Source organism: Hippopotamus amphibius, chromosome 8 (genome assembly GCF_030028045.1).
Source record: "Hippopotamus amphibius kiboko isolate mHipAmp2 chromosome 8, mHipAmp2.hap2, whole genome shotgun sequence".
Taxonomy (NCBI): Eukaryota; Metazoa; Chordata; class Mammalia; order Artiodactyla; family Hippopotamidae; genus Hippopotamus; species Hippopotamus amphibius.
Genome location: NC_080193.1, coordinates 143874830 through 143886874, shown reverse-complemented (window position 1 = coordinate 143886874; position 12045 = coordinate 143874830). Strand labels below are relative to the sequence as shown.

General features: G+C 41.0%; 1 protein-coding gene across 1 annotated transcript in view; it reads left to right on the top strand.

Annotated features, from left to right (window-relative positions):
• LRP2 (LDL receptor related protein 2) overlaps positions 1 to 12045 on the top strand; it is a 148796-nt gene that overhangs the window by 49096 nt on the left and 87655 nt on the right. The window contains exons 18-25 of the mRNA XM_057746520.1: positions 667 to 792; positions 1484 to 1614; positions 4446 to 4583; positions 5678 to 5959; positions 7029 to 7271; positions 8371 to 8490; positions 9110 to 9226; positions 11481 to 11858. Of these exons, the coding sequence (XP_057602503.1) occupies positions 667 to 792; positions 1484 to 1614; positions 4446 to 4583; positions 5678 to 5959; positions 7029 to 7271; positions 8371 to 8490; positions 9110 to 9226; positions 11481 to 11858 (1535 nt within the window). The remainder of the gene's footprint in view (positions 1 to 666; positions 793 to 1483; positions 1615 to 4445; positions 4584 to 5677; positions 5960 to 7028; positions 7272 to 8370; positions 8491 to 9109; positions 9227 to 11480; positions 11859 to 12045) is intronic.

The following is a 12045-nucleotide window of genomic DNA, read 5'->3' as shown; positions in this document are numbered from 1 at the left end:
AGTGGGGGCTACTCTTCATTGTGGTGCATGGGCTCCTCATTGCTGTGGCCTCTCCTGCTGCAGAGCATGGGCTCCAGGTGCGTGGGCTTCAGTAGTTGCAGCACATGGGCCCAATAGTTGTGGCTCACGGGCTCTAAAGCGCAGGCTCAATAGTTGTGGCGAACGGGCTTAGTTGCTCCGCGGCATGTGGGATCTTCCAGAAGCAGGGATCGAACCCGTGTCCCCTGCATTGGCAGGCGGATTCCCAACCACTGCGCCACCAGGGAAGCCCTGCAAATTTAATTCTTTGTGGAAGATGACTAAAGAGTGATCTAGTGGATCCTGGATCTTTAATCCAGAAAGAAAGCCAGAGATTAAAACCTATTTTCTTGCTCATAGTTTATTTCAAAAATGTGAAGTATTTAAAGATGTAACCTGAACTGTGTCTTTTTCAAGAATGTACTTGGTGACAATAGTTTTAGGTCCTTAAGTCTAGCACAGTGGTTCTCAGCTCTGGATGCCCATTTTAATGCCATTCGTATTCTCTATATATTTTTCTATATAAACCCAATAGCACACAGAAAATGAAGTTAGTTTACAGCAAGTCTCTGTGTTTGTGCTAAATCTCTCTAAGTCATGTAGTTTGTCCCAATGTTAACATCTTTGATTTATTACCTCCTTTTCTAGGTATATATTCGTCACTGATTGGCACCGTCCTGCTAAAATTCTGAGAGCGTGGAGTGATGGGTCTAACCTTTTGCCTATAGTAAACACTACCCTTGGGTGGCCCAATGGGTTGGCCATTGATTGGAGGTGAGTAGGGATAATCCCAAATTGCTGAGTTCCCACTTACTATGGAAGACATATATGTAGTTGGCCAGCTTCTGCTGGGATGAAAACATATGCATTAAAGAATGTTCTGAGGAAATTGCTAGAGGAAGCAGAATAGGGCAAGACCCAGACCCCGCTAGAAGTAGAACAGGGATTTGATGAAGTACAGGTCATGTGTAATTTTTACAGGGAGCGTGTTAAGGAGAGGAAATCTTTGGTATCAACCAATGTGTATCTGCCTATGTGCACCATGGGAGGATTTTTGGGGTATAAGCTTTAAATTTTAAGAAATTGATCTGTCAAGGAATAAAGGAAAAGGGAACAGGGTTAATAAGCTTACAGACATCAAATGCAAAAGAAGTTTATAGGAGAGAAAAAAGGAAGAAACGTGTTTAACCTTTTAAACATGGGTTACTACCAATATTTTTCCTAACTTGTGGATTTAATAAGGAGAAAACTAAAATTTCTAAATTGAAGATAACAACATTTCAAGTTTTCTAAGACAATTGAAAAGCATTTCATGAAAGTTGCTTTGTCTTTCTGGGGAGCATAAGACTGTTAAACTGTGCTTAATAAATGTGTCAATTGAACATGCTGTTTTTGAATGCCCTTAGTATAAATTGTGCTTTGCTCGTTTCTGGATAGCCAATAACCAAGTATTTTATTGTTTTAGTTCTTCACGATTGTACTGGGTAGATGCCTTTTTTGATAAAATTGAGCACAGTACCTTTGATGGTTTAGATAGAAAAGCCCTGGCCAGTATACAGCAGATAACACATCCATTTGGACTTGCTGTCACTGAAGGTATGTTTTGTAGCAAAAGAAGTGTGTCTTATTTACATTGTGCAAGTTGTATAAAATGCATTCTCATTTGGCAATCTCACAATTCCACAAAAACTGGTCACTTCTTTAATTGAAATGGTGCTTTTATGTATAAATAAAACCTTTGGTTTGGTGACTGAATATTTAACTTTTAGAGTATTTTTTGTTTGACACATTTTAGATAATAATATCGAAAACTTATATGGGTATGGTACTTCATAGATTTCACATGTTATATAGTTTAACTCTGTTATATAAATATCCCGCAAAGAAATAGTCCGTTATTGCTTCTTTATTTTTATGAATGAAACAGCAAGAGCTGTTTGTAGTAATTAGTGTAGCATTTCTTTGTTCTCTGATGTTTGCAAGAACCTTTGTTACACTCACCCATCAGCTGGGTAACTGACGTCATCTTTGTTGTACAGAAATGTTAGCGTATGGCTTATGAAGAATAACAAAATACAGTTTTTTACATCAACATTTCCAAATAATAAGATTGCTGGGAGTATGGAATTCTGGGAAACTGCAGCAACAGGGATCACTCCTTGGATCTGTTTTCCTTCTCCCATCTCCCCCCTTGTGCGTGTAGGCATGTTCTTGTGGGTTCAGTGGCTGGGAATAAGAATTAGCTTGGCACCATGAAACAGGTGGTTTGTTTAGTCTTGCAAACAGGGTTTCTGTGCGTGATTGTATAGCTTGTGCCAGGCCAAGAGGGTAAGGAGAAACTAGAATCTTCCCTGGTTCTGCTTGACAAACCATGATTAGTCTAGTTAGAGAGGGGCCGTTTTGTGATCCACCAGAGGCCCTTCGCATATGCCGTTGTGTCTCTGGTTGACACTTCCTACTCTGAATCGTTAGCACGGTGGTTTAAAAGAACTAGACACTGGGCTTCCTAGGTGGCGCAGTGGTTAAGAATCCGCCTGCCAATGCAGAGGACACGGGTTCGATCCCTGCTCCAGGAAGATCCCACATGCCATGGAGCGACTAAGCCCATGCGCCAAAAAAAAAAAAAAAACAAAACTAGACACTGACTGTAATTCCAAGACTTTCTCACACGCATGCAGTGTGGAGTGAATAGCTAGTAAATATATTACGTATTCCACCCTGCTGTCTATCTATCTGTGGAGGGGTGCATGGTATTTAAAAATACCTTAAAAATGCTCTTGTGAGATGTTTGATGAGTCAGTTATAAATGGGCACCCCCCAGGCTGGGCATTCTTTCCCTTTCCACTGATGGCGTCAGACACGCCCTATTTGTTGTCACACAGGAACATTATAAGAATGCTGAATTTTCTCTGCTCTTTGCTGGAGTGTTTGGGGATTGAATAAAGTTTCAGTACCTTTGTTTTCATCAGTATGAGAAACATACGCGAAACATACACGTGCCTACCTGTGAGAGTAGCACAACCTTCCAATAATAATAACAATGATAATAATGTTTCAATGCTGCCCTTCCTTGTGAACTCCTGACCGGAAGTTTTTTTATTCCACGACACCATGGAAATTATGCATCTTTTTAACGAAAGGCTAGATCTCCTTGACTGCGCACCACACAGGACCTATGGGTGTATTGAACACGTTGTCTTTTTAAATATAGTAAGATGCTTTCCTGGGTGATGGGCCTGAGATTGCCGGTCAGTCTAGACAAGATTTAGTGAGTCCAGTGACTGATTAGTCATGAATTAGACCACAGATAAGGAAAACTGGTTTAATGATAAAATTTGTGACATCTTAGTCATTTTCTGGTTAGTTGGAATTTTTAGTTAAGTTATGGTTAAAGAGAAGGTCCACTTTGATTCAGTTTTTTCTTTAAAAAACTGTTGAAATATATATGTTTATTTCCCTGTTTCAGTATCTAAGGTAAGAAGGAACGTGATTCAATTTTTGATGTTTAGAATCTCGTATCGCCTCTGTCTCCTATTTCCAGCTTTATGGAATATTGCTGTGTTTCAGGTGTAGGAATACGTCTGTGGGTAATTTTTATTGATCTCTAAACATACACTGACATTTCCTTCTTGGACTAGATCTGTACTTTTCCTTCTTAACAGCTCGTTATGAAACTTGAGGGTCAAATTTAAAAAAATGTCCTCACTAAAACATAGGTTATAAAATGTTTGACCTGGAAGAGAGCTTAGAGATGATTTAGTCTATTTCCTCAATTTTACTAGAAAAATGAGCCCCCACACAATAAAGTATTTGCCTAAGATCACTCGGCAGATTAGTGCTTTAGCCAGGGTAAGAATTCAGTCTTTTGAGGCATCGTCTAGTGCTCTGTAAAAGAATCCTGAGGTTTTTAAAATTGTGACCCATGGAAGTCTAAGCCCAATTGCTATTAAATGCTGTCACAGTATTCCATACATTCTTGCCTGAACCTGAACTCTAGTATTATTAAAAAAGTAGGCTTCTAAGATGTAAGGTCTTGCTCAGAGCTCCATACAGCAACCCCTTCTGTTGTTTTTAATACCCCTCAGTTTCACTATTCATATTACAGTTCTCTAGAGCTCTTCCCCTTCTCTCCAGGTCATAGAATTTTCACCTCTACTGGTGCAGGAAAAATTTGTATCAGGAAGTATTCTTTTGTTCATGGTCCTAAGCTTTAGAAGCTCAAAAGTCAATAAATACATGTTTTCTTTAAAATATATATATATATAGGCTTCTAAAGAGTTGTTTCTAGAGAGTCACGACTCATGGGAAATGATTACAGAAACATATTACAGATATTTATGGAAGAAGCATTACAAACGTATTGCATTTTCCCGGGTGATTTATAAGTGAGCTGTGGTGAAAATACCAATCATCGTGTTTCTTCTTAGACTATATATATTTTACTGACTGGAGACTGCGTGGAATTGTTCGAGTCAGGAAATCGGACGGTGGACAGTTGGTGGTTCTCCGAAGTGGCGTCGGTATCGTAATGCATGTGAAAGTATATAATACCAGAATCCAGACTGGTGAGTGATGTTGCCAGGTTCTTTTATATGGATGTATTTAATATGATGGCTCCTTTTCTCTTTAAGTAATTTTTTTTAAAGATTTATTTTATTATTTATTGATTTTATTTTTTTTTGGCTGTGGTGGGTCTTCGTTGCTGCATGCCGGCTTTCTCTAGTTGTGATGAGTGGGGGCTACTCTTTGCTGCAGTGCTCGGGCTTCTCACTGAGGTGGCTTCTCTTTTAGAGCATGGACTCTAGGCTCATGGGCTTCAGTAGTTGCAGCACGTGGGCTCAGTAGTTGTGGCTCACGGGCTCTAGAGCGCAGGCTCAGTAGTTGTGGTGCACTGGCTTAGTTGCTCCACGGCATGTGGGATCTTCCTGGCCCAGACATCAAACCTGTGTCCCCTGCATTGGCAGGTGGATTCTTAACCACTGCGCCACCAGGGAAGCCCCATTTTAAGTACTCATTATTTAATATAACTCCTGATAGTTTTTTTTTTTTAATTGGCTGTGTTGGGTCTTCATTGCTGCATGCCTGCTTTCTCTAGTTGATGTGAGCAGGGGGCTACTCTTTGTTGTGGTGTGTGGGCTCATTGCCGTGGCTTCTCTTGTTGTGGAGCATGGGCTCTAGGCGCGTGGGCTTCAGTAGTTGTGGCACATGAGCTCAATAGTTGTGGCTCACGGGCTCTAAAGCTCAGGCTCAATAGTTGTGGCACACAGAGTTAGTTGTTCCATGGCATGTGGGATCTTCCTGGGGCAGGGATCAAACCCGTGTCCCCTGCATTGGCAGGTGGATTCTTAATCACTGCACCACCTAGGAAGCCCCAAACTCCTGGTAGTTTTATCTTTATGTCACTCAGATAGTTTTAAAGTATAAAACTTAAAATTTGTGTTCAACTCTGCTAACTATAAGTGTGTTTGAGAAAAACACATTTCAGCACTTTTCTGTATTTAAATTGTGCTATTTGGCAGGTTGATTTCCAAGAGGAAGTGAGATTTTAATACTGGGTCTGACATGTTCTTTCCCATTTGTTTCCCTTCACAAACCAAACCTGTGATCAACCTAAAGGAAATGTGCTGAACTCACTTCTCTTGGGGCGTTGCCTTTTCAGGGTCTAACGCCTGCAACCGACCCGCCAATCCGAATGGCGACTGCAGCCACTTCTGCTTCCCAGTGCCAAATCTGCAGCGAGTGTGTGGTTGCCCCTATGGAATGAGTCTGACTGCCGATCGTCTGACGTGCGTGGAAAACCCGTCCCGTGAGCCACCATTGGAGCAGTGTGGCACCTTTTCCTTCCCCTGTAACAACGGCAGATGTGTGTCCATTCACTACCGCTGTGACGGAATTGATGACTGCCAGGATAACAGTGATGAGGTTCAGTGTGGCACATTTAGTAAGTAGCTTATACCCTGGTGATATGTCCTAGGATGAATAGAGCAGAGAGAGGTGGGGCTTAAAAAAAAAAGGCTTGGGTTATCTCTACAGGAAAAAACATTTCTTTCAGATTGTTGATACGTACTCCAAAGGCTTTTAGGAAGGTAGATGATAAATATTATTCCTAGATAATGTCATAGATAATTTCTAGCATTGATTTGGACTATCTTCAATAAAATTTCTTTCTGACATTGGCTGTTTGGACCAATGCGAGAGTCATTGCATCTTGGCACACTCCTCAAAAAGTCAAAAACAAACTGAATCTAATCTTTAGAATTGGAGAGAATAGTATCACAGAATAGGTGCTTGCAGTAACAGCTTTTGAAAATCTCATATGCTATACTCCTTTTTCCTCCTGTTGGTGTAAGATGAATTATGGGTGAAATGGTGGTTTTAACCTTTACATTCTTCTTTCGATGGTAATCCAATTTATAATAAATGCTACTAGAGAAGATGAAAAGATAGAGGACATTTGAAATCTCAGAAATTTCCATCAAGGAATAATAGAAATTAATTATTAATAGAAAGAAAAGTGACATTAATAGAAGAAAAAGTGATATTTGAAAATGAAAGTGCTCATTTGTACATTTTTGAAATTTCTAAAGTTTTATTTTATGTTTATCTTTCTATTTTTAAAAGTGCAGATTTTTACACGAATGTTTTATCAACTTGAAATGACCCATGTGATCAGAGGAAGCCTAGCTTAGAAGTAAAGGATGGGCTTAGAGTCATACCGACTAGAGCTTCGGTCTTGGGCAGATGGGCAGATTCCTAAGCCTCTCAAAGCCTCAATCCGCCTCTGTAAAATGCAGATAGTTATATGTACCTGACAGTATTCTTGTGAGGATTAAGAGAGAAAAAGTTATGCAAACACTTAGAAAAGTGCCTGGCATATGCTAGTTGCTGAATAAACTTACATGTTTTGTATAAGACTCCGATTGAAAAAGGAGAAGATCTTTACAAGGTAAGATCTCATTTAAGAGCCTGTAAAAACAAATGTCTTTATGACCAATTTGTTTCTGCTGTAGATGCTTCCTGTTCACCTTCAGCATTTGCGTGCAGCCACGGAGGACGGTGCATCCCTTCATACTGGCGCTGCGACAGAGAGGATGACTGTGAGGATGGCAGTGACGAGCGGAACTGCCCCACCCACGCGCCCACTACCTGCCGAGCAGACTTCTTCACCTGTGATAATCGCGCGTGTATCCCGAAGAGCTGGCTCTGCGACACAGATAATGATTGTGGCGATGGATCCGATGAAAGGTCATGCGGTAAGTTTCCAACTGATTTCCCTTGGTTGGTCAGCCTAGTAAACGGAGTCGAACAAGCAGGAAACCTTGTGCGCTTGCCTTGAAGGCTCCCATAATTTTTGTTGTGTCTTAGCCACTCTTATTCCGTCTGTCAATCCCTGTATTCGTAGGCTATAAGAGCAAAGGCATGGGAAGGCTTCCTAAATATTTTCTGTGGAAGCCAAACAAGACCGTCTCTGATGTCTCACATCCAGATAGAAACTGGAAAATAAAATCCCTCAACTAAGGATTCAGATATTTAAAGCAGTTTTTCTTTCTAAATCATATGAACACATCCAGACGTTTGGTTTTTCTTTTCATTTATGCAGGCAAGAAGGCAATAGAACAAAGGGGCACAGAATGTTTAAAGTTCATTAATCTTACCTACTTACTTTTCATCTTGCCAGCTCTGATTTCCTCTAGGTTGTCGTTTGTTTTCAGATCAGCAGTCATAGTTTAAGGTGGAGCAAAGTTCCCTGGACTAAGTTCTGTCTTGGTTGCACGATGAGGCAAGTCACGTTTTTTCAGGACTAGATCCCCTCCGGCTTTTGCATTCTGTGAGACTATATTTAATATGATTGCATGTTTCAGGCGGGGGAGGCAGCACACCTGCCTCTCAGGCTATGTCTCTTTAGCCAGCTGGGAGCCTGGTTTTGAGGATTGTTCTGCTTAGATTTTGGATCAAATCCAGTTATCGTGGTCTGTCTCTCCACTGTTGCTACTAGGCACTGTGGTCAGGCGACCGTGCTGCCGTGCTGAGCTCCATTGCTTGGCCTGGGGCAGAGTCTTGCACTTTGTAGGATTCGTGAGGTGTAGCCCAGTCCAAGGCCATGATACTTACTTTCTAAGTATGGTCTGTTTTCAAGGTGTAATCATCGTTTCTGACTCAGCCCTATAATATTTTTGTTCCTCTTTCCAAAAAGTGTCCTAGCTGGGCTCTGGCTGGGCTGACTTGAAGGAATTTTGAGCACTCGTACAGCTGAGATAACTTACGTATTTCCTTAGCGCTTTACAGTTTGGCTCTGGTACACGCTGAACAAGAAATAAACTGTTACTTGGTTTTGTTTTTGGATGACATTAGATCATACAGAGACATGCTTACCTAATCAGTTTCGTTGCCCTAATCATCGATGTATTGGCCTGTCTTTTGTCTGTGATGGAATCAATGACTGTGCTGATGGGTCTGATGAGAATGGTTGTAGTAAGTACATTGTTTTATTTTTAAATGTTTAAAGTAATCCAAATCCATTGACGTTGAGTTGATTTACAATATTATATGTGTCAGGTGTACAATACACTGATGCACAGGTTTTAAAGATTAACTCCATTATAATGATAAAATATTGGCTATATTGCCTTTGGTGTATAATATGCTCCTGTAGCTCATCCCTGCCTTGCCCCGACCCCTTCCTTTGCCGACTGGTAATCACTAGTTTGTTCTCTATATCTGTGAGTATGTTTCTTTTTGGTTATTTTCACTAGTTTGTTTTATTCTTTAGATTCCACATGTAAGTGATATTATATGGTATTTGTCTTTCTCTTGCTGACGTATTTCATTTAGCATAATACCCCCCAAGCCCATCCAGGTTGCTGCAAATGGCAAAATTTCGTTCTTTTTTGTGGCTTAGTAGTGCTCCGTTGTGTATATATATGTGCCACATCTTTATCCACTCATCTGTTGATGGACACTTGGGTTACTTACATATCTTGGCTATTGTAAATAATGCTTTACTTTTATTCATGATATTTAGAAAAATCGCAGGGTTTAGTTGTTTGCTCCTTGGCTTAATTTCTAATACTTTTCTCTCTCTCCTTTTTAGTAATTAATTGCACCGCTTCTCAATTCAGATGTGTCGCTAGCGGTAATTGTATTAGCAACACATATCGCTGTGATGGTGTTTTTGACTGCAGTGACCACTCTGATGAGACAGATTGTCGTAAGTACTGCATACCTAGCATGTTTCAGGTGAAGGGGTCATTTCATATTTACCAGTATTGATATTACCACTAAGATTTTCTCTTAGATGAACTAGAGCGAAGGCGGCCTGAATTACAAAGCATTTGATATTGAACATACAATAAAATGACTCGACATTACCAAATGACTTATAATTTGTGAATCAAGTGGTTATAAATGGGCACTTTCAAATTGTCTCTGGAGTAGGTTAATTATTTCTCAGATATTTTTGTTCTCACTATTAATTTTTCCTAGGGCATACCCAGTTAGTGGGTTTCAAATTTTTGAGGTTTACCATATATAAAGATATTTTAATGGTTTCTTTTAAATCTCAACAGGGAGGTAAAATCAAGCACATCATTTGTTTAGTATCTGCTAACATGTTACTTATGGTCTTTGTCCTGAGAGTCTGGTAAGAGACATTATAGAAAGTAAGAAACAATTAAAGCAAGGTAGATAGTTACAAGGGCCTTGTAGAAACGATACAGATAAAATTCTATGAAGGTTCAGAGAAGAGAAATTTTTTCAGAGGATTCAAGGAGGACTTCATGGACTGTAAATCTGATGGACCTATAATCTCTACAGGCTGTAGACCTATAATGGACGAGATTTGTTATTGCCCACTTTTTATATTAAATGAGGTGAGGTGGTCGTTTGTTTGAATAATAGTATTTTGGACCATAAAAAGTAAGTTTCTAGCAATTCTACTCCCTAATCAGAAAGGAAGTGTTTAAATAAGTCTATGGACAAAAGGTTAAATGCTTACGTACTTTATAGGTGCGTACAACACCCAGAAATTCTTAATCACTGAATTTCCTGTTTCCCCTTGAAAACGTGGAGTTCTCCTGTGGTGATCGGAGGGTGCAATGCCATTGCCCCTGCCTTGCTCTTGCCATAAAAGGCTCCTAGGAGGGAGTTTGGGTTTACTCCTGTGAAATAGGCAAGCAGTTCTTACCTCTCTCGTGAGGACTGCTTGATGAATAGTGGGAAGTTTGCAGAGAATCGAGGATTTACAGTCATCTTTCGTTGACTTAATGTGTGTTGGTTTCATTTGATATAATTCTATTGAGGGAAAATGATAACATCTAAATATATGATATTAAACATACGAATTCCACGTCACCATAGCTACTTAAGCTCTATTTAAATGTTCTGGTGATTCTTTTTTTTTTTAATAATTAATTTATTTATTTTATTTATTGGCTGCGTTGGGTCTTCGTTGCTGTACACGGGCTTTCTCTAGTTGCTGCGAGCAGGGGCTACTCTTCATTGTGGTGTGCAGGCTCCTCATTGTAGTGGCTTCTCTTGTTGGTGGAGCATGGGCCCTAGGCGCGTGGGCTTCAATAGTTGCAGCACATGGGCTCAGTAGTTGTGGCTCACGGGCTCTAGAGCACAGGCTCAGTAGTTGTGGTGCACAGGCTTAGTTGCTCCGTGGCATGTGGAATCTTCCCAGGGCAGGGCTTGAACCCGTGTCCCCTGCATTGGCAGGCAGATTCTTTACTACTGTGCCACCTAGGAAGTCCTCTGGTGATTCTTTATTATTTAATCCATAATTAGAAACACAGGAAAAAGCATTTTCTTTTGACTCAAGGACTTATCTTTTATCTAAGAGTTGTACACCCTTTTCTTTGTTATTAGATCCACTAATCAGACACATATAAAGATCTCTATGTGCCACAATGTCAGAGAAGACTCTCTATCATTTTATTTATTTATTTATTTATTTATTTATATTTATTTATTTATTTATTTATTTATTTTATTGGCTGTGTTGGGTCTTCGTTGCTGCATGCAGACTTTCTCTAGCTGCAGAGAGCGGGGGCTACTCTTTGTTGTGGTGTGCGGGCTCGTTGTGGTGGCTTCTCTTGTTGCAGAGCACAGGCTCTAGGTGCGTGGGCTTCAGTAGTTGTGGCACATGGGCTCAGTAGTTGTGGCTCACGGGCTCTAAACGCAGGCTCAATAGTTGTGGCACACGGGCTTAGTTGCTCCGCGGCGTGTGGGATCTTCCTGGAGCAGGGATCAAACCCATGTTCCCTGCATTGGCAGGCAGATTCTCAACCACTGCGCCACCTAGGAAGCCCTCTCTATGATTTTAGATTTTAATATGACACTTGTCATACTCATTGTTATAAACCTACCGCTGATCCCAAATCATCTCCTTTGAATCTAGGAATTATGTAGAAGGGATTATGGATTGCAGTCACAAGCCCATTTCCCCCATTTTGTTCTCTTAGCAACCAGGCCTCCTGGTATGTGCCACCAAGATGAATTCCAGTGCCAAGCAGATGGCATCTGCATTCCGAAGGTCTGGGAGTGTGATGGGCACCGAGACTGCCTCCACGGATCCGATGAGCACAACGGCTGTGCCCCCAAAACCTGCCCTTCGTCTCATTTCCTCTGTGACAATGGAAACTGCATCTACAGAGAGTGGCTCTGTGATGGGGACAACGACTGCACGGATATGAGTGATGAGAAGGACTGCCCTACTCAGGCCTTTCGGTGCCCCAGCTGGCAATGGCAGTGTCCCGGCGTCAGCGTCTGTGTGAATCTGAGTGCGGTGTGTGATGGCAACCACGACTGCCCCGGGGGGACAGATGAGTCCCCACTTTGCAGTAAGTTTCCTGACCACAGTTTCCCGGCCATAAATTCATCCTGAGCCGTGGCCGGCCATGCCTCATCATGGTCCCGGATCACCACGCAGCTTCTGAGGAAGGGATCTCGGTTCCTCTCTGAATTGAAATCTGTATAGGGATAGCCATCATGGAATTCAAGTAAATCATCACTGGATAATATTTCTCA